This window comes from Tasmannia lanceolata, unplaced genomic scaffold, assembly GCF_043159265.1.
Source record: "Tasmannia lanceolata isolate RefF3 unplaced genomic scaffold, GAP_Taslan_0.1 ptg000008l, whole genome shotgun sequence".
NCBI classification, from domain to species: Eukaryota; Viridiplantae; Streptophyta; class Magnoliopsida; order Canellales; family Winteraceae; genus Tasmannia; species Tasmannia lanceolata.
Genome location: NW_027518685.1, coordinates 62441247 through 62464184, shown reverse-complemented (window position 1 = coordinate 62464184; position 22938 = coordinate 62441247). Strand labels below are relative to the sequence as shown.

Genomic DNA, 22938 nt, shown 5'->3' with positions numbered 1-22938 from the left:
TCCCTTCTGCTGTCTGGGGAATGGACATCTTAGGTCCTTTTCCGCCGGCCTCCGGAGGCCGCGAGTTCGTCGTTGTCGCCATCGACTACTTTACTAAGTGGGTAGAAGCTGAACCTCTGGCCAAGATCACCGAGCAGAACGTCCAGAACTTTCTCTGGAAATCAGTGGTGTGCAGATTCGGGATACCCCGGGTCCTCATAACAGATAATGGCAAGCAGTTCGATTCAAGGAACTTCAGAAAGTTTTGTTCAGATCTGAAGATTGAGCAAAGGTTCACTTCCGTGGCACACCCTCAGACGAATGGACAGACTGAAGTGACGAACAGGACTCTGCTGCAGGGGATAAAGAAAAGACTGGATGATAAAGTCGGACGCTGGGCTACCCCACGCACTGCAACGGGTGAGTCGCCTTTCAATCTCTCCTTCGGAACAGAGGCTGTGATTCCGGTTGACATCGGCATTCCCTCCCCAAGAATTGTTAACTTCAATGAACAGCTCAATGGGGACGGGCTCCGTGTCAACCTCGACATGCTGAGGAAGTCCGTGAGGAGTCACATATCAGAGCCACAGCGTATAAGCAGAAGGTGTCTAGATACCATGATACGAAAATCCGACCAAGGGAGTTCCGCGTAGGCGACCTAGTTTTGAGGAAAGCGGTCGTCTCCCAGCCAAGAAGGGTGGGCAAACTCTCCCCGACTTGGGAAGGGCCGTACCGAGTCAAAGAGGTCATCCGTCCAGGAAGCTACCGCCTAGAGACACTTGACGAGCAGCTGCTGCCGCACGCCTGGAATTCTAGAAATCTTCGAATATACTATCAATAGTCTTTTCCTTTGCCTTTGAAGGCCTGTAAAGAGTCTCTGTAATTAAATTTCAAAAAGAAATAAAGTGGAGTTGTCTCTAAATTGTGTCCCTCACTTTTGAGTCATTAGTATAGGCCAGCTCCCCCAGAAAAAGACTCTAAGTGTTTGCAGACTTAGCTCTCATTCTAAGTGTTTGCAGACTTAGAGAACGGCAGCGGTGCACTCCGGCGCGTCCAATTTGGTGTGAAGATCAGTTCCAACCACATGGACCCGCCCTAGTGGAAACAACCTCAAAGACCTGCCCGGCCTGGCCGCCCAGAGCCTTAGCCGGACAGGATATGGCGCAATCGCTAAACGCCAAAAGACCTGCCCGGCCTGGTCGTCCACAGCCTAAGCCGGACAGGATATGGCGCAATCGCTAGACGCCAAAAAGACTCTAAGTGTTTGCAGACTTAGCTCTCATTCTAAGTGTTTGTAGACTTAGAGAACGGCAGTGGTGCACTCCGGCGCGTCCAATTTGGTGTGAAGATCAGTTCCAACCACATGGACCCGCCCTAGTGGAAACCACCTCAAAGACCTGCCCGACCTGGCCGCCCAGAGCCTTAGTCGGACAGGATATGGCGCAATCGCTAGACGCCAAAAAGACTCTAAGTGTTTGCAGACTTAGCTCTCATTCTAAGTGTTTGCAGACTTAGAGAACGGCAGTGGTGCACTCCGGCGCGTCCAATTTGGTGTGAAGATCAGTTCCAACCACATGGACCCGCCCTAGTGGAAACCACCTCAAAGACCTGCCCGGCCTGGCCGCCCAGAGCCTTAGCCGGACAGGATATGGCGCAATCGCTAAACGCCAAAAGACCTGCCCGGCCTGGTCGTCCGCAGCCTAAGCCGGACAGGATATGGCGCAATCGCTAGACGCCAAAAAGACTCTAAATGTTTGCAGACTTAGCTCTCATTCTAAGTGTTTGCAGACTTAGAGAACGGCAGTGGTGCACTCCGGCGCGTCCAATTTGGTGTGAAGATCAGTTCCAACCACATGGACCCGCCTTAGTGGAAACCACCTCAAAGACCTGCCCGGCCTGGCCGCCCAGAGCCTTAGCCGGACAGGATATGGCGCAATCGCTAAACGCCAAAAGACCTGCCCGGCCTGGTCGTCCACAGCCTAAGCCGGACAGGATATGGCGCAATCGCTAGACGCCAAAAAGACTCTAAGTGTTTGCAGACTTAGCTCTCATTCTAAGTGTTTGCAGACTTAGAGAACGGCAGTGGTGCACTCCGGCGCGTCCAATTTGGTGTGGAGATCAGTTCCAACCACGGACCCGCCCTAGTGGAAAACCACCTCAAATACTCTAAGTGTTTGCAAACTTGGAGACAGAGGTGGTTCACTCCGGCCAATGACATCCGGACAACCACTCCGGCTCGGCCAGAAGACAAGGAAGAAGCACAGACGTCATAAATACAAAAAGCAAGGCAGCCCTACAGACAGTTAGCCAAAATTGAATTTGTATTCATATTACAAAAGTGCTCTTTTCGCCGAGCTGGCTTACAAATAATGAGCCTCGTGGGCCATTACAAAAATTCACAATCAAAATGGAAGATAGGAGCAAGAGGGCTGCCATTCAGGCCTCCTTGTCAATCACCTCGTCGGTGACTGCCTCTGTAGTAGGGGCTGCAACCTGGCCGGCCTCGGCGGTTGGAAGGGTGACCTCGGAAGCCAGAACGACTTCCTGGTCCACCTCGACGGGTTGGGAGGAGTCCAGTTCGCCTTCTTCCTCCTCGTCCTCTTCCTCCTCTGGAGGTGCATATGGGACGGTCAGTCCGTCTAGAGAAATGTCGGGGTGAGCCTTCTTCACCTGCTCGGAGCAGAGAAGGAACCCCGCCTTATAGGCTTGGAGGCCCAGGTTGAAGAACTTTGTGTCCTTCCTCTCTTCGGTTTTCTTCACGGCCTCCCGTACTGCCGCTTTCACGGCCGCCTCGATAGCCGCCTTCTCCCTCTGGCCGGCTCTCTCCCTCGCAGTTAGGAGATCCTGCACGGCCTGGTTTTTGACCCTCTGCACCTCGTCCTTCAAGCTGTTGCATTCGGCCTCTTTGACCTGGACGGCTTCGGTAAGCCCGTCCTTGTCCTTCTGGAGCTGGCCCTTCTCGGACTCTATCTGTGTGAGCGTCTCCGAGAAGAGATAACGCTTCTTCGCCATATCCCTAGAGTACACCTGGAGCTGATAGAGGGCGGAGGCGATCGCCTCTGCACAGGTCTCCGGCGCCTCTTTCTCGACTTCCCATCGGTCGCGTGGGAGGACGCCCTGGTACATCAATTATGTGGCCACCCGGCTATCCCCTAGGCCGGTGTCCGTTTTCTGCACCGCCCAGTTCGGGCGGAAGACGTTGTCGCCTCCCGCCTGGCGGCAGGGATGCCCAGGACTGGCCCGCTGTGTTGGGGCTCTGTCACCCGTGCAGACCCGGAGCTCTGCCCGACGAGATTTGGCCGGCTCGACTTAACGGACAGCTTATGCGTCGCCCGGCTGCTTTTAAGTGGCTCGGCCAGTGCGGCCATTGCCGGAGTTGACTCTGGCACCTTTCTTTTCTTGCCCTTGGGTTGGGGCTGCTCCTGCGTTGGGGACGCTTGGGAGGTCTGCCTAATTTTGTCCAGCATGGACATCTGCTTCACCATTTCTGAACGTGAAAACAGAACAGAGTTAGAACTATAAAAAAAAAGAAGAGAAAGGAACAGTTCAAAAAATAAAAGCTGGCCTAAAAGAGTCTACGTACGTGCCGGCGTCGCACGGCTGATTCCGAGCTCTACCAGGACGGCCTCCTCGGAGAACTCCGAGCAGTTTATTTGACCGCGCTTCAGCTCTTCTTTAATCAAAGCGAAGGTCATGTAGTCATAGCCCTTAAGGGCTGGCTTCTGACTAAGGTTCTGGATGTCCGGCGTTCTCCATTCCAACGAGAACAGCGAGTGGGAGCCCTGCTCGGTGTCCCTAGCGTAAAAAAACTTGTTCTTCCATGTGTGAATGAAAGTAGGTATGCCAGTGATCATTTTTACTTCGGGCCGTTGGCTGATGTAGATCCAGCCGCCGTCCTTGTGCCTCTTCAGGTGCGCACACATCCTGAAGACGAGCAGGGTGAGGTTCCTACTGAGCCGAACTCCCAAAAGGTGCAGGAAGCCGACTAGCGTCCTCCAAGAGTTCGGCACGACCTGTGTAACCGCCAGCCCGTAATAATTCAGCACATCGACAAAAAATGGATGCAAGGGAAGCCTGAGCTCGGCCCGTAAGGCTTCTTCGTATAGGCAGAGATCTGCACTATCGTTGCTGGCCCGGTCCCCTTCAACGGCCGCCCTCAAAATGTACCGATCAGGAATACAGTATTTGTCCCTGACGGCCTGAAGTTTGCCCGGCCTCAGATGATTCACCTCGTACAGGGCCCCGATGTTGTACTGTGGGTTGGCCTCCATCCGTGCCTCCGCTATCACCTCGACAGGCGCGCGCGGCAAGCGAGGAACTACCGCTTCAACGTCTTCTTCATCGTCGCTGGTTTCTACCCGGTGCGGTCCGTCCCCACGGACCGGAATTGTGTCTAAGTCCACAATCACTTCCTCTCCGCTCTCCTCGTCTACTACGATTATTATCTCCTCGTCCTCAACACCGGCCTCCGTAGGCGAGGCCGGCCGTGTCCCCTCTGACGCCCCGGACCCCGTACTACTAGTCGAACCGGACTCCTTTGAGCCGGACTCTCGGAACTAGTGCTAGACATTAAAAGGGAAGAAAAGAAAAGCTAAAAGAAATTACCGAACTGAGGTGTTGACTGAAGATCTCCGGGCTCACTGATCCGAGGCGGGCAGAAATTTGACTAGCCGAGCAGCAGAGAAGGGGAGAAGAATGTAAAAAGTGAAAAATGAGGAGTAACAACTCCGGTATATATAGGCTTGGAAGAGCGGGAAAAATCTCGCCCTTTTCCCACCAGCCGGAGTGCGCCACGTCACCTACCGCATTAAATGCGCCGCTCGCATTAAATGCACCGTCCGCATTAAATGCGAGGTACAAGTTCCAAAGTGATAATGCCAGAAGACAAAAATTCTGCCCGGCCTAGCCGCCCAGAAGGCTTAGCCGGACAGGATATGACGCGTTCGCTAGAAGACAAAATTCTGCCCGGCCTAGCCGCCCAGAAGGCTTAGCCGGACAGGATATGACGCGTTCGCTAGAAGACAAAATTCTGCCCGGCAGAGCCGCCCGGAAGGCTTAGCCGGACAGGATATGACGCGTTCGCTAGAAGACAAAATTCTGCCCGGCCTAGCCGCCCAGAAGGCTTAGCCGGACAGGATATGACGCGTTCGCTAGAAGACAAAATTCTGCCCAGCAGAGCCGCCCAGAAGGCTTAGCTGGACAGGATATGGCGCAATCACTTGGCGCCCAGAAACAGATCTGCTCGGCCTGCTGCGACGCCCAGAAGATCTGCCCGGCCAGGACGCCCAGGAGATTTGGCCGGCCAGACTTCTGGTCCAAATTTTGGCCGGACTGGGTCGTCCACAGACTCCTTTCCGGCCGTGCTCCTTTAGGCCATGCTCCAAGGCCCGACCAGGCCATTCGGAGGCCCCTGGCCGCCGCGGTTTTTTCTGGCCCCTGCCTGAGGCCGGCCTCAGCTGCCCAGAGGCCATAAGGCCGGCCAGATGCTGTTTTAACCCTCTTTTTGCTTCCCCTAGCTGCTGTCACGACTCGGAGAACCAGGGGGCAACTGATGGGGTCCGAACTCAGCGATGGGGTCCGAACTCAGCAACCAATTGGCTGTTGACACGTGGCCCTCACAGGGACCACTGCAAAGCCAACACCTGTCCCTGCTAGGTATGACACCTGGACTAATCAGGGACTTCCACCTGCCCCTCCTAGGTATGAGACCTGGTCCATACAGAGGCCACCACCTGTCCTGGACAGGTGGCTCAGAACTACCACTTGTCCTGGACAGGTGGCTCAGGATCACACTATAAATAGTCCTCATTTGTGCTAAGGTGAGGGATCTGAAATAAAAAAACCCTAAGCTTTCTGCTCTGACATTGCTCTGCACTCCTGCTCATACTGACTTGAGTATCGAAGCGCCCGTCCGGAGCAACACTCCGGGTTGGTCTTCTGGTCCTTTGTCTTATTGTCTGTGCCCTTGTGCAGCGCAGGACTCCACTAGCCCTTCAGCTGTGGCTTGTCAGATCAGCCCTTCCGGCCCTACCATAACCTGTTACCAATTTTAGACCTAACAGGTTGAACCTCATAGGGGTTGGAAATTGGGTCGGGCCAGATCAGGTTCGAGTTGGAAAAACACGGGTTCCTCGGGTTGGGCCTCAACCCGACCCATCACCCATCCCGACCCGAGTTGCACCCCTAGGCTTTTGACGTCAAATTGTATTGACCCCACACCTAGGGCTATTCCCGTTATTCGAGTCCTTATCGAGGCCATTATTTATAACCCCAGAACCCTCTCCAAACCCCTCCTCTCCCTCCCGCCAAGCACAAAATAGGGTTTGAGGTTTCTTCCCTCTCACCTCTTCCCTTTTCATTCTCTTCCCGACTCTTCACCTTCTCACTATCCCCTTTCCCATTCTCGAAACCCTAAAACCCCATCAAAGATGAGTTACGCTGCCTACAAAATGATGCACTGGCCAACAGGAATCGAGAACTGTGCATCCGGATACATTACCCATTCCGCCTCAGATTTCCCCACACAGATCCCTCCGAGCCAAACCGACGACCTCGAATCGGAATGGCCACTCAAGAAGGGAATCGGACCCGTCCCGAACCTCGTCGTTTCCGCCGGAAATGTGCTCGAGGTTTATCTCGTCAGAGTCCAAGAAGAAGACACCAAAGCTTCTCGGCCTCCCGGCGAAGTCCGGCGTGGCGGCCTCATGGCCGGCGTCTCCGGTGCCTGGCTCGAACTTGTTTGCCATTATAGGTAAGTTTAGGTTTTTTGTTTCTGATTCGGTTCTTGCTTAGAAAGAAAAATAGGGAAAAGACCCAATACAATTTGGGTGCCCTTTGCGTATATTTATAGAGGGCTTTACAAGTAGTTAACATGGAAAACATGTGCTTAACTCATACCTATAACTACAAGTGTTTGAATTTCAAAATAGATAACTAAATAGCTTCCAAACCTACCACTACCATGATCCAATGGTCAGATCCAATACATTCTAACGGAAACTATTGATTTATTTTCTTCTGTTCAAATTCTTTAGGACAGGTTCACCACAGGCCCTGTGTGGATTGCAAGAATTTTCTTTAAAAGTTTCGAACGGAAAAATATTTCTAAAATTTCCTAATGTTTTTATGAAATAAAAAAAATTAACATAATATTTCAATCTAAATTGTGGAAATGTTTTTTTTTTCCGAGATTTTTTTGTCAGAAATGTTTTTCTTGCAATCCAAACAGGGCGAAATTTAGTCAATAACCAATCTTGGAGCGTAATTAGGTCAAAGATTGTAGGATCTGAACCTAGGGGACAAACCGGTTGGCAGAATAAGTTGAGCAAATGACTATGTTCAGTTTAATAGGGTTTAAAATTATGGCTCAAACTGGTCTGATTGGGATTAATGGGATCAATTATAGGACTTGAATACACCCAGGGATGGACAGAACAGATCTATTTAAGCAGACACACTAAGGAAGAAAACAGAAGCAGGAAGAAAACAGAAGCTCAGGTTTTGAACTGATTGTTCGGTTTAAAAAATGATCTCAAACAGTTCGTATGGTTGATAAAAAGAATATTAACAGTCGTAGATTATTACGGAGATAGAAACTATGGATCAAATTGTATAGTTTAGGAGAAAAGGAATAAATCAGGATCTGAATCAAATATAAAACAAAAACAACTAGAAAACAGATCTAAATACCTTTTTTAAGTTGGATAGATAGGATAGTTGTGTTAGCATCTCACCACCACACCAAAGGAGACCAATGCTTCATACTCTGGGAAGTAGGCAATCCTGTTCTAACTTGGTAACTTCTAAATTATTATACTAGCAGTCCTAGTTAACAAGCCTACCAAAAAGCAACATTTCTACTATAGAAACCACTTAAAATTTTCCTATCTTGGACTCAATAAACTTCCTAACTCAAATTATAAACTTGAATATAACGAAAAGAAGTCCTCTGCTTGGGCCCAATGACTCGAGCAAATAAAAACCCCTAACGTCTAGAAATTTCTCCGTAAAATTCACGAAAATAAAGCTAGTCACTTAAAACACACGAAATAAGAACTAGCCACAAAACAAGCTGTGTACCACGTAGACTCCATTACTCATGCACATCCTCCTAATAATTAAAACTTCAACTAAGCTAATGTAGGTCCTATGTGGAGCAAGATCTTTACTCTTGGCAAACAGTTCGTGAACAACCTTCCACCTTTATTATTCTTCGATACTCTTCAAAACCTAGTGTTACTGTAGACCCCACTTCATCATGACCTTTAGACCAAGATCTTGGGTATGCTGCCCTCTCTCATGACTTTGGCTGAACATGTTAAATTGATCCCTATCAAGAAGTTAGATGCCCTTGTATGATATTGCTTAGCATGTTGCAAAGTATTCTGTATTTAGCTCATTTTGGTAATAATATCTAGATCACATGAATTGGATATATGCACTTGATTTTTCTTGTAATAAATTTTTTTTTTTCTAACTAATCTTGTGGTTTCAAGATTGCATGGTAACGTGGAAACAATGGCAGTATTATCTATAGGGGGCGATGATGGTTGTAGAAGAAGAGATGCCATAGTTTTAGCCTTTCAAGATGCAAAAATTTCAGTGCTGGAATATGACGATTCAATCCATGGACTTCGTTTAAGGTGAGGCATGAAAATTTAAAAGTGAGAAACTTAAAGTGAGACAACTGCAACTTATTTCTTTATAAATTTCTTTTTATATTACTGCTGTGTGTGTATTTATCTCGAATGGATGTTTTTGTTTGTGGGGACGGAATTTAGATTCCTAGTTATATGAGGAACCTGCATCCACTTCCCTCATCTTTTGGTTTCATTAAATTCCTGTGTTACATCCTGCACTTGTTAGTTGAATGTAATTGAGCCCCAAGAAGCTATAGAGATTCTTTTATGGTACAGCTGTGAAATTATTGAGATACCTGTAGGAATTTCAAAAATGATTTTATGGAAAGGCCAATCACTCTAGCAAATAAATTGATATATCCATCTTTCTAAATAAATGACATGGTAGGTTCTGACGGTAGATTCTTTGTTTGATTTTTCTTCAGTCACTTGGTTGTTCCTTCTGCTCCTCCCATGCTTGGAGGGATCCCATTGTCTTTTTGCCTTTTTTGACTGCCGCCTGGATAAGATTTTGGCTATTGATCATCTCTGTAGTTGCAGGCAGATGATTATTAATGGTTGTTGTTAGTGCCTTGAAGCCGTGCAGATAGTATATCACCTTTTGATCCATTGTAGGCTTATACCTGGGAGATCTGATTTTTCATTCTTGGCCTCTTTGGTGTTTCTTGGGTCATGACGTGCCACGTCACCTAGTTATTTGAGGCTTGGGCTTTCGTACCATGACATGAGAGGGGGAGAATTCATTGGTCTTCCTTATCTTCTGCTTTGTGTTTGGTTTGGAAGGCGAGTAAACGCAAGATATTTAAGGGGACCAGTAGAGGTGTTCAAAGTTTTCAACAAAGGATCCTATTTTCTGTGGTCCATTGGGCTCCATTGCTTCCAGAATTCAGAGGTATTTCGTAGCCGCCCATTCGTTATTCCTGGGATGCAATCGGTTTGAGTGTCATTCACGTTGACCGCCCAAACCCTTGATGCCTCTCCCCCCTCCCTAGCAAGGTTTTAAATTTCAGTTTTGGTCATTGCAGCTATGTAAACATTTTGGTTCCAGTTGAAAATTTCTGTGGAAATCCTGTTAAATCACAGAAACGTATGGAAACAAATTCAAATGATAAAATTTCAAGCTAAAACTTCAGGAAATGCTAGAATAAGTTCAAATACACACTTAGGAAACATCACATAAGGAAGGCAACCATCTACCGTTGGCGCTCTTATATTTTATATTCCAAGTGGCATATTTTTGTATTAAATATCAGAGAATATTAAGTATTAGGAAATAAGTCTATCACCACTGCCCCCTTTGTTTTAGGTCCGGAAAACACTTAATTTCCCTTTTGATTACATATAAACAGATATTTCCTTTTGATAGTTTCTAACGTAGGCATTTTATCTGTGTTCCGAGTAATCTGGGCCAAGAGATGGATGGATTTAACTAGAGTTTTCTTCATACCTATGTGGAAAACTTCATATAGGTATGAAGTTTTCCATCATCTGAAATTCTCTACAAATAAGGAAGCAGAAAGTCATAGTTAATTTGCCTCCGTGCATGGCTTTAAATTTCCCCGAAATTTCCTCGAAATGACCGAAATGATTACATTTCCATTCCCACCGAAATGAAAATTGACATGAATTCCTTCCACATCATTATTTCCTTGAAATTTTGATAGAAATTCCCGAAATTCGACCAAAATGGTTTCACGATTTTACAAGATTCCCACCAAAACTGAAATTTTCCGTTTCCATGCTGACCGAATTCGAAACCGAAACTGAAATTTAAAACCTTGCCTCCATCCTTGTGCCTGTGACAATGCCGAAGGCTTGACTCGGAAAGGAGATCATCATTACTCAGCCAGGCTTAGATATATGATAACGAACAAAACAGAAACTATTTCTAATAGTTCAAAGTTCAACCCCAGTCATAAGGCCGATATATCACCTTCTCCTATGTTAAACCCAACGTATAGTAAAGTATATGTACTTTGAACAACATTTTCTAAGAAGATATTCTCTTATGTCTTATATCATTAGATTTTTCTATTAAGTATTATAAATAAGAGATTATAAATTACCGACGTAGAAAAAATATTCGTTCTTGGTCTGAGCATAGGATATAAGAGATTATAAATTTATGGAGCATTAATTATGAGAGCTCCAACTGTATAATTGTTAACATCTAACACCTAGTGACAAGCATTGTTGCACATACTTGATAATTCAGTACATACCAGTTTTCACATGTAATTTTTCGTGCAATTAATATAAATATAATGATGTAAAACCTATTGATCTGGTGCACTACCAATACTCTCGCTGCTTTGGGTTCAGTATGCGTTTTAGTTTTGGCATGCATTTCGGTGGGGGTGGTGTAACAACCCGGATTTGGGGCAGATTTTTAAACATGAATTTTTTTCCAAATTCCAAAATCTCAAAATCCGAATCGCTACCCCAAAAGGGAAAACAAGCTGACTCTCAACTATAAAATGCTAATTACATTTCTTTTTGAATTCACAAACTACCAACACAAAAATCCAAAAGTCTCCTAACATAAGTTGAAACTAATCCACTGAATAAAACAAACTAAGGCAAATTGCCTAACAAGGTTAACTAGTCAAACCAATAAGGCCCGCTGGCCGGACACACTTCCCTTGATCCCTTTAAGCTCTCTAATTTTGTGTTGAAGTTATCATGTAAACCTACAAAACATGTGGTAGTAACTAAGTTGCACAATAAGAACCACAGTAATGAGAGTTGCATTATAAAATCATTTCTTATGATTAAAGGGTTAGTATAAGCAAAATAACTATTCATTAAAATAAAGGTAGAAATAGAACTGGAAGTAGAACTATAAATAGTAATAAAGATAGAAACTAAAAGTACAAAGATGAATGCATGCGAAAGAAAAATGCATCAGCCTACCCCAATACCATACGGCATTTCAAACCCTCTTTCATTCATTTTCCTTTTCCCTCATTTCATGGCATTTATATGCCAGCCATTGACCATCTAGGCCCCATACCATATTTGGGTGTAGCCTAGGTAGGATTTCTTTGGTCATCCCGTCTACCAGGTCCATTTGAATGCATTGCGCCCTCCTTGGGGTGGCTTACGGCATTTCAAACCCTCTTTCATTCATTTTCTTTTTCTTTTTTTCCTCATTTCATGGCATTTATATGCCGGCCGTTGATCTTGACCATCCGGGCCCTCACCCATATTTGGGTTCAGCCTAGGTAGGATTTCCTCGGTTATCCTGTCTGCCAGGTCCACCTGAATGCATTGCTAGCCCAATGTCGTATGCTCTCCTTGGGGTGGCTTTTGGCATCTCGCCCAAGGTTGGCTCCCTACCTCCCTCCCCCAATTTACAATGCAATGCATGCATGAATTTATACTTACCTCTTCCCTTTCTGTTATGAGGGTGTTTTTTTCCACATGTCATGGTTAGCAATTTCCATTGCCACAATATTTCTCAACAATTTATTTAAGATAGAACATAAACTATCAATTTTCCAGTAATAAGAGATAATCAAATAGAAGCTTAAGAGTTCGATCATACGAAATGAGATTATAATAACAAAACTATTATTGAAACTATTATTATGAAACTCACTATCACTTGCCTTAGTATTTGAGTGTGAAAGGAGATGGAAGGCTCTAAGTAGCAATCGAGAAGCAATCCTGTACAATTTACATATCAAGCGTGTTACCATTGGTTCAAGTGTTCAATTATTTTCTACCAAACTTGTTCGTCTTATTCTATTAGTTTCCACTCGTTAATCTATTTCGAATTTATTCCTATTCATAAATCTACACATAATTTCTTACCTTAAAAGACACCATTCGTAACTATGTCAAATTTACGACCTTTTCTTTATAAAAACTCATTGAGGCTTTAATTTAAACCAAAGTGTTGGTTTCTTTGTAAAACAATTGTTATAACATATTCTATTATTATTTATAAATCTGATTTCTTTTGAAAACTAAAATAAAATGATTATTTAACCCTTTTAGGTGCTGAAAATAGCCCTTTAAGGCTTATATAATACATACATATACTATCTCTTTCATGCAATACCATATAAGTATATTATATAATAATTATATCGAAGATGCATAAAGAACCCATTTAAACACCGGTACTTATTGATTTTCTTAGAAATCAGCAGTTCAGCACTATATAACTTAGATATATTGTATATATATATATATATCACATACATTATATAAAACAATTTACATGAGTTATATAATTTATATAAAATAAAATCTTTACAAAACAACCCTTAAACGCACTGTTATTGTGCTGATTTTGTTGAAAAACAACCATAAAAACCATATATACCACACCTAGGTATCATATCTTTCATGAACAACATCCTATATAATTTTTAGGGGGAGTACTCGATGAAATCTTGGAAAAACAGCCACTTTTAAGTGTTGATTTTTATTAAAAACAGTGACAAATCCCGCACAAAATCACATGCATGGGTTTAGACATCCAAAAGCCATTTCTAATATACTCTAGATCACTCCAATTAGGGTTTTTCATAAGGAAATTACAATACATATATTTTTAAGGCATAAAATCTTAAAAAGAAAATTTAAAATAAGTTTATTGATTCAAAAGAAAGTAAGGAAATCAATAAAACATTGTTAGAAACCTTAATTAAGATGAAACAAGATCAACAAAAGCAAAAGCTTTGAATTTAAACAAGAAATTACGAAAAATATGATTTTCGGGCACTTACTCGTAGACGAAAAATTGGATCGGAGAAAAGTCCTAGATCTTTCTCTTTTTTTCCTTTCTTTTTCTCCTTTTTTTTTTCTCATTTTCTCTCTTTCTCTCTCCTTCGATTTTTAGGTGATTAAAAATAACCATAGATGAGTTTATTAATAAAATTAGCCTAGAGTTTTATTTCAAGAAGGTTTCTAATTATTAGATTCCTAATTATAATACTAACTTAAGAGGGGTGAAAATATCAATACTGGGTTTCCTAGCTTATTCTAATATATTATTAGTATTTATGTTATATTAGATTACTTTTAGATTTTATCCCTTTTAAATAAAACAACTTAAAAAGTTACCTAATATGACAAAACTCGTAACTATGCCTAATCCTAACAGAAAAATGATCATAACTTACTCAAATTACGTCCGAATTGCTAAATCTTGGGTCCGTTGGATAGGTATTTGAAATACCCATCTTCCCGGACCAAAATCATGTCGAACGAGCAAGATTTGATGCCCCAAAAAATAAGTTATAATAAAAGTGACTAAAATACACTATGACCGTCAATTTTTAAGATCATTTAATCTAATGCGGGATGTGACATACACAAGGATCTTAAAGATTGGGGATCGATCCAATATCTAATATACATATCCTACGGTCTAAAAAGTCAAAACCGAAGATCTAACCGTTAATCTTTGATCGAAAGATCTACGGCCTAGATTTAATAAGGATTTGTATCTTTGTAGGTCCTTGGTGGGACCGGGCCATTATAGGTGGAAACATAAACATTTTTTCTCGTTTCTTATCAGTTTTGGTGGAAATTTAAAACCATGCTCCCAGGTTCATTAATCTTAATTTTGACGGTTCAAGCCTTGGGAACTTGTGTGCTTCTAGCGTTGAGTTCTATTCTATCGTGCAGACAACACTGTTCAATGGGCATTCTTGAGTCCTATCTGGGAGGCCGATTCTAATGAGGTGGGAGTCCACGTTCTTTCAGATCGTTCCCGATTTGCGTATCCCCTCCTTCTTGATGTCCTTGTGGGGCAGGGGCATGCAGTCCAGTTCCAACATGTCTGTTGCTCTGCTAATGGAGAAGTAGATTCTCATGCGCGTGATGGTGTTGCTGGAAGCCTTTTTGAGATTCTCAAGTCTATTCTTTGTTTTTTGTCCTTTTTATAGCTAGTGTCAGAACTACGGATGGCACGTCTAGTGAGTTTCCAATTATAATAGGATTGTACCAAGGATGAGCTCTAAGCCTGTATCTTTTTACTCTAGTCATGGATGAACTTACAGAGGGTATCCGGGATGACGTGCCGTGGTGTATGTTATTTGCAGGTGACATTGTATTAATTGACGAAACCAAAACAAGAGTTGATGCTAAGTTTAAGTTATATAGAACTAGTTTGGAATCCAAAGGTTTTAGACTGAGCAGGACTAAGACAGAGTATATGGAGCGCCACTTTAGTAATGTAAGGAGCCGGGGTGAGGATGTAGTAAATATGACTGGACAGGAGGTACCTAAGAAGGATATCTTTTGCTATCTTCGTTCAATCCTACATAAGGAAGGAGAGATTGAAGAGGATGTTAACCACACAATAAGAGCAGGTTGGTTGAAGTGGAAGCTTGCTTCAGGAGTTCTGTGCGACCGTAAAATACCTACCAAGTTGAAGGGAAAGTTTTATAAGACAGCTGTGAAGCCAGCCATGTTGTACGGCTCAGAATGTTGGGCCACCAAGAAGCAGCATGTGCGTAAGATCAGTGTAACGGAGATGCGAATGCTTAGATGTATGTGTGGCCACACATGGTAAGATCGAATTAAAAATGAAGACATTCGTAAAAAGGTGGGGGTGGCACCAAGTGAGGAGAAGATGAGAGTGCACTACTTAGGATGGTTTGGGCATTGGATGCTCCAGTGAGAAGAAGTGACTCGTGCCAAGTTGATGGAGTAAAAAGAGGTAGGTGTAGACCGAAAATAACTTGCATAGAAACAGTGAGGAAAGACTTGAGGGCTAGTAACATAACAGAGAACATGACCTTGGATAGGATAGAATGGAAGAAAATGATCCATGTAGACGAACCCAGCTTGTGTCGGGATTAGGCTTTAGTCAATTTGAGCCGAGATCCTTTCACCTTCTTCATGAAAATTTTCTAAAGGATTCATTCGCCGACCCCAACTAGTTTGGGACAAAGGCTTAGTTCAGTTGAGTTGAGTTATAGCCCTTGATTAGCTCGATCTTAAGGCCTTCCCTTTCTCTTTTATATTTTTTTTTCAATAAAGTATTCACCACGCAAAAAAAAAAAAAAAAAAAAAAAAAACACTATAGAAGCTACCAACATTTAAATTTTTTTCGAAGTAAATAGTTTAATTAACATGTTGGGTTCGCGCGTATATAGTGGACCCATCCTTTTGCTTAAAGGAAAACATCTATTTAATTGAGGATTATAAGCATTTATTATAGAACAATTGGAACAATTTCTGATTCATTTAATGTTGCTGGTGCTGTGGGGCTCGTATATTCATGGGTTAGCCAATGAAAATGAAAACAAACACTACCATCCGTAGGGTCATGCATGAAATTCGATCAAGAAGGATGCAAACCAATAAAGAAGCTATATATTGACCCAAACAAAACGCAAACTTACAACTATTGGGATCAAAATCCAAGGACTTTGAGGTCGATTTCTACAGCACAACTCACCGAGAGGGTTCTTCAAAAGTCGAGTAATCATCTGTCTATCTTCAAGGTGCGCCCCCCCCCCCCCCCCCCCCCCCCCCCCTTAAACTTCCATAGACTCTACGGTTTTTAAGCCCAACAAATTCTAGGTGCATCGATGCATAACTTCCACTGGAAAGAGCTAGGTGGTGTGATCTTTTGGAGGGCATCTAATGGGAAAATTCCAAAGTGCCCCCAGTAGGGTGGTAATGTCCTATGACGCTTTATGCCCTTCATTATTATTTCACAACCACTTTGCTTATTACTCTTTATTCCATTCCAACTAAGGTCTTTGCTTCTGGGTCTTTCCGCAATTGTTCATTCATATTCAACAGAGTAGCCACCAATCGGTATAACTCAGTCAACGAATAAAATTTCTATTTATGGTTTCAAAGGAAAGAAGTAGCACTATGTGAAATTGTGAATGAATCCCACGAGATCAACCCGATCAAATTTATCATGCTGCTCTCATCTCACATACCATGCAACCTGAGATGATCCGACTCAGTTCCAGTTGTGTTCATCTATGTCCTACACAAATCAAGAGAATCAAATCTTTGTGTTTTATATGCAGGACCATGGCATCAGTTCTCTTATTGTATTTCCAAGGGGGATAGTCTCTATCCTAGAAAGGAGAGACCCAACCTTTTCTTTTTTTGAACGGTAAGGAGTGACCCAACTTACCGTTAATATTTTTGTTTAGGTGCCTTAATATTTTTGTTCAGGTAGTTCCGTATAGAAAGCCATGTATCTTATGTAGTAAACTATTATTTTTTGAAGGTTACATATACTAACATTTGATGCATCATACAAAATTATTTGAAATCATCTTTTGATTAGGTTAAATGGAAATGAATTATTTTACCCAAGATCTTAATATTATCTTTATTTGATTTATAGAATTGTATTAATGATGTTAAGAAAATAAGCATGTCCTTTCTCAACTGCTTAAGTTGTTATAGCATAGGGAAAGGTATGTTTCATCATGGAATGTTGCACACTGGAAGTCATGTTTAATGAAATAACTTCTTGCTCAATATGTTTTATCATGCAAAATTCCAAAATTTACTTCTAAAATGTGCTTTATCTTCCCTTGGTGCAGTTCTATGCATTGCTTTGAGGGGCCAGAGTGGCACTACTTGAAAAGAGGTCGAGAATCGTTTGCTAGAGGCCCCTTAGTAAAGGTTGACCCTCAGGGCAGATGTGGTGGGGTCCTTGTGTATGGTTTACAAATGATAACACTCAAGGCTGCTCAGGTGCTTTTCCCTTTGTACATTCTATTTTTAAGGGGGGCATTGTTGGTTTTGGTGAATTATTTGATTGATAGTACTCTGTTTTCTCTTGCACTTTCTATTGGATGCTGTTCCTTTGTCGCTTTTGTGTGAGCAATGCATGAATTTATGACGGTTGAAAAGAACCAAATAAGTTTTTGTTGTGTTTTGATAGTGCAAATCATCAATAATGGCATTTACTATAAGGGAGGTGATATATTCTCCCCCTTTACTTCTCTCAGCCACTCCCCTCTAGTGTATTTATGACTACACTTTTTAGACAACAAGGGGTGGCCGGGAAGAAAAGGGGGCGAATCTATCATTTCTCTTATAGTAGTTATTTGTTATGAAGACTGTGAAAGCCATGGGGAGTGGTTGGGTTAGACTTTCAACCATAGTCGCCCCTGTGAGATGTGAAGCGGGAAGCAAAAGCGGAAAGCGAGGGCTCTCGTGAAGGAAGTAAGAAGCATCAAGGCGTTTGGAAGCGGCAAGGGAAACGACCACATCCTCTTTTCTTTTTTTTTTGTTCTCTCTACTCTGTCTTGGTTGATCACTTCCCATACTTCATCTTATTTTACATTAACATGGTATTATAGCCAAGATCGACCATTCAAAAAAAAATTATAGCCAAGATCTACAATTGCCTTGGCCCGATTTCCTTTTTTTTCTTCTTCTTGAAAGCCTTAGATTTGGTCTACCTGTCTCCACTGTTTTGTTTGTATTTATCTTGTACTGAGCAAGACTTTGGGTTTTTGTGCACCCATGAATTCTCTGTGTCCTATTGAAGGTATTCCTCGTTCACTCCTAACGGAGTGCTATTCAAGGTATTTATCTTTCCGTGATAAATCAAGGAGGTATTTTTGCAAAGAAGATGAATATGTGCTGATTCTATGCATAAAGGTAAGAGCTATTTCCCACTTCAGCTTGCCTATTCCTATTTGTGTCAATGCTGCTCTTTGAGGGTTGCACTGTCTTTTCATGGATTGGGGGTTACTGTCTTGTACATTGATCGAAGATTTTGCCCCCTTGTTCATGGGTTGAGGACTATGCTGTCTCGCAACCTTGTTTCTACTGTTCTTGTGTTTCTGGTCACTGCTTGCTTCCTTATTAACTATTTTTTGAGTTCTTCCCCTCCTTGTGTGATCTACTTCCTGCCTCGATCGAGTACATCTGGCCTACTTACTAGTTGGGGATTTAAGGGTGTTCACTACTTGTATTACCTTATTTGTGTAGATTTGTTGTTGCCCTATTTGTGAATCTTCAAACATTATACATATGTTAAGGATGCAACTTACATCTGTCAAATTGAATAGGCTCGATTATCTCTTATGGGCTCAATTTGTGAAAGCATGGTTTTAATTTTGAATGCAACATTTCGTTTTGGCCGAAATAATTCGATTTTGAAAGCTACCGAAAAGAAATCCACCGGAATTCGTAAAAATACGAGACCTCGCCTGAAATTTCGGGATTCCGTTAATGTTTTGGTCGAAATATGTAGAACATGCAACTTTTCAGATAAAATAAGCAAAGTTTCTATCAAATGTCAACATTTCGATAGAAACCCTGGCAAAAATCCACTCCACTCGCATAAAAGATAAAAACATCGAGATTCCTTGAAGAACTTAAAAAAAAATGACAAAAAGAAAAAGAAAAACCAATGTTGAAGAATCTTATCGAATCTGAAATGTTTTTGCTTGGTTGTTGACCCAAACTGAAACCAAATCCGAAATTTAAAACCTTGTGTGAAAGTAGCTCTTAGTGCAAGGGGAAAGTTGAAGTTTTGACTAAAAGTGGACTTAGTGAATCATGGTTTTAAATTTCGGCCGAAACGAAACAAAATGACCGAAATATTTTAGTTTCGGCCACGGCTGAAACGAAATTTACATGAAGTCGTTTCTTTACAAGATTTTGGTGAAATTTCATTGAAATGTTGCTAAAATTTCACTTGGAATATCGTTTTTAGCCTTTTTTCTTACAAAATTTCCACCGAAATTTAAAAAATGTCCACTGAAATCGTCGAAATTTATACCGAAAGTTTAGACATGTCGGTCGAAATTTAAAAACAAAACAAAATCATTATCATATTTTTTACATGATTTCGGCCAATGTTTCGGTCGAAACCGACACCGAAACCGAAATTTAAAACCTTGTTAGTGATATGATGGTAAACACGAAGTGTGTTTTCTTCTGCACGTTTTTTATATGAAAGCACAACTCGTGCTCTTTCAATGAAAACCATAGCGCCTCGACCCTGTTACAAACTACATTGGATAGATAGAAGAGAGAGATGAAGAAGAGAATAGATGGGAGAATGTCTGTGTGAATTTGAGATTAATTTTTCTCTCACGCCCACAGATTATATATATGTATATATGCGTGCAATACATTGTTTTTTTGAAAGGCAATCGAATATATTAAAAAGGGAGGACCAAGACCCAAATAGAGGAACAAGGAGAAAAGAAAAAGCAACATAAAAGCAAAAAAATATAAGCACCCTCAAGGAGGGTGGAAATCAAAAAATTCCAGCTCCTCCCTCTCAACGCCCTCCCTAGAGAAACAATCCGCTTCATCGTTTGCTGATCTTCACAGGTGCTGAAAAACAATGGATGATCCAACAACTATGTCATCAATCTCATCGAACAGAGACCAAAATTTCCATGGGGGCTTAGTAGATCCCCGAAGCCATCTAATAACATTTAAAGAATCTCCCTCCACAGTGGATATATCCAGGACCCTCTTATCCAAATGCTTGATACACTCATAAGCAGCTCTAACCTCAGCTTCACTGGAATCGCATACACCAAGAGGACCAGAAAAAGCCCAAAGAGATGTACCAAAAGAATTGCGGCACAGTCCACCAATACCTGTTGGACCTGGATTTCCGAAGCTAGACCCATCAAAGTTAACTTTTAGACTTCCAGATGGAGGTGGGATCCACTTTTGCACCACCTTGTGACAAGATAACTTCTCGAAGCAAATGATACTCCAGCCTTCCCATAAATCATAGGCAGACACGAACTCAAAAGAGGGTAAACACCTGACCCTAGCAATAACAGAGGCAATGATATCAACATAAACTCGATGAGCAGGCTTGTGAACACCTTCAAAAACTCTAGCATTCCTTTCCTTCCAGATCTCCCAAAGCGTAGGAAACAAACACAAATGCCACAAAATTCTCCATTTTTTCTTCCATGGCACTCCTTCCCAAGCTTCAAGTAAATCCAAAATTGATGAGGGAAATACCCAGCTCAAACCAAATCTAGCCAAAATCAGACTCCACACAGATCAAGCAAAACTGCAATGCATGAAAAGGTGACTAGCTGATTCCCCGTCCAAAAGGCATAAAGGGCAATGATCAATCAGCATCATCCCCCTTCTCCTCAGGAAGTTTATGGTTTGAATCCTATCCCTACATACCGCCCATCCAAAAAAACAAACCCTAGTGGGGCAGAGAAATTTCCAAACCTTGGCCAAGATAGAATGATTAGGACAAATAAGAAGGTGTGAATAAAAAGACTTAACAGAAAAGAATCCGGACTTGTCCCATAGCCAAATTCTCATATCTGCCCCAGATCTCTTTAAATAACACGACTCTATGATTTGGAATAGATGAGTCAGTGCCTCCAATTCTCTCTCTCGAAGAAATACATTGTGAAAGACATAAATGCCCCCATAGTGGAGTGCGCACACACATGACCATACTTAATACCCCACTCAAGCTGGAGTATGTATATCATACATTCCCAGCTTGTTACATAAATCGCTCAATCTAGCATTGTTCAATGGATTCATAAACATGTCTGCTATTTGATCATTTGATCTTGTAAACAAAGTGCTAAATTTCCCCTTCTTGAATTCGATGACGAATAAATTGACAATCCACCTTTATATGTTTTGTCCGCTCGTGAAAGATTGGATTCATGGCTATATGAAGAACAGACTTGTTGCCACAGTGGCACGATGCAACTGAGGGGTAGGGTAACCCAATCTCTGACATGAATGATCTCAACCAGATCAAGTCGCAACCCGTATAGGCATGCCTATGTACTCAGCTTCTGCACTTGACCTTGATACAACTTCCCGTTTCTTGCTTTTCCAACACACTAAGTTACCTCCCATAAAAGTACATAAAAGTACAGTAACCATTTATAGACCTCCTGTCTGCTGGAGATCCTGCCCAATCTACATTTGAATAACCCTCAATCCTCATGTGACTATGTTTTATAAGAGAAGTTCTTTACCATGAGCTTTCTTAGATATTTCACTATTTGAAGAATTGTCGTTCAATGAGATGTGCGTGGTGCACTCATATACTGTCTAACCACGGCAACTGCATAACTGATATCTGGGCATGTGACAGTGAGGTAAATCAATCTCCCAATTAAACGTCTATATCTGCCTGGATCCTCCAGTAACTCCCCCTGATCAGGTGAAAGCTTGACATTTGGCTCCATGGGAGTCTCAGTTGGCTTTGCTCCTAGAAGACCAGTCTCCTCTAATATATCCAGTGCGTACTTTCTTTGTGATAGAGATAGCCCTCTACGTGAATATGCGACCTCTATTCCTAGAAAGTATCTCAGGCGACCAAGATCTTTGGTGCAGAATTCCTTCTGAAGAAAGTTCTTCTGCCTCTGTATACCTGCGCTGTCACTCCCAGTGATTATGATATCATCAACATACACAATCAGGAATATCCTACGATCTTTACCTTTGAAGATGAACATTGAATAATCTACGGTACACTGTTTCATTCCAAATCGTATCACTGCCTCACTTAATCTTCCAAATCAGGCACAAGGGGATTGCTTAAGTTCATATATTGCCTTTTGTAACTTGCAGACTGCATGCTTCATCTCCCCCCTGAGCAACATACCCAGGAGGTTGCTCCATGTATACCTCTTCCAGCAGATCACCATACAGAAAGGCATTCTTGACATCTAGCTGATAGAGAGGCCATTACATGTTCACCGCAAGGGATATCAAAACACGGACTGGAGGGCTTTTTGCCACAGGTGAAAAAGTTTCCGTGTAATCAGTGTCGTATGCTGTGTATACCCCTTTGCAACTAATAGAGCTTTCAATCTTTCTACTGTCCCATCTGGTAGGTATTTTACTGTAAACACCCACTTACAACCTACTGCCTGCGCCCCTAAAGGAAGATGGACCAGCTGTGATGTGGCGCAAGGTTGGAGAAGTAGAGGATAGAGGGAAAAAGAGAAGGAGAAGGGGAAGAGAATAAGAGTAGAAGAAGGGGATGGGAAAAGATTAGAAGAAAGAAGAGGGAAGACACGAAATTAGAGGGGAGAAATAGGAGAAAAAGAATAAGAGAAGAAGAGAAGGGGAAGAAGAAGAGGGATAAGGGGAGAATCTCTGTTCTCAATTCATTCATTCATCATCAAAATCTAAAAACCCTAATACATGAGGCCTATATATTGGAAATTAAAATAACTTAGGAGATAAAATAACATGAAAAATAAAATCCCTAAAAACTAACATGGAAGTGAAAATCCTAAAAGTTTTAATGGGCAAATCTTATTGGGCCTACAATACGCATAATTCTCCCCTTGTTGAAAAGAACTCGCCTCGAGTTCTAGTCCACCTGGATCAAATA

General features: G+C 42.3%; 1 protein-coding gene across 1 annotated transcript in view; it reads left to right on the top strand.

Moving 5' to 3' along the window:
• The first annotated feature begins 6256 nt into the window (after nucleotides 1–6256).
• CPSF160 (cleavage and polyadenylation specificity factor 160) overlaps nucleotides 6257–22938 on the top strand; it is a 114455-nt gene continuing 97773 nt past the window's right edge. Inside the window, exons 1-3 of the mRNA XM_077389609.1 lie at nucleotides 6257–6730; nucleotides 8475–8621; nucleotides 17159–17312. Coding sequence (XP_077245724.1) covers nucleotides 6408–6730; nucleotides 8475–8621; nucleotides 17159–17312 — 624 coding nt within the window. The 5' untranslated portion in view covers nucleotides 6257–6407. The remainder of the gene's footprint in view (nucleotides 6731–8474; nucleotides 8622–17158; nucleotides 17313–22938) is intronic.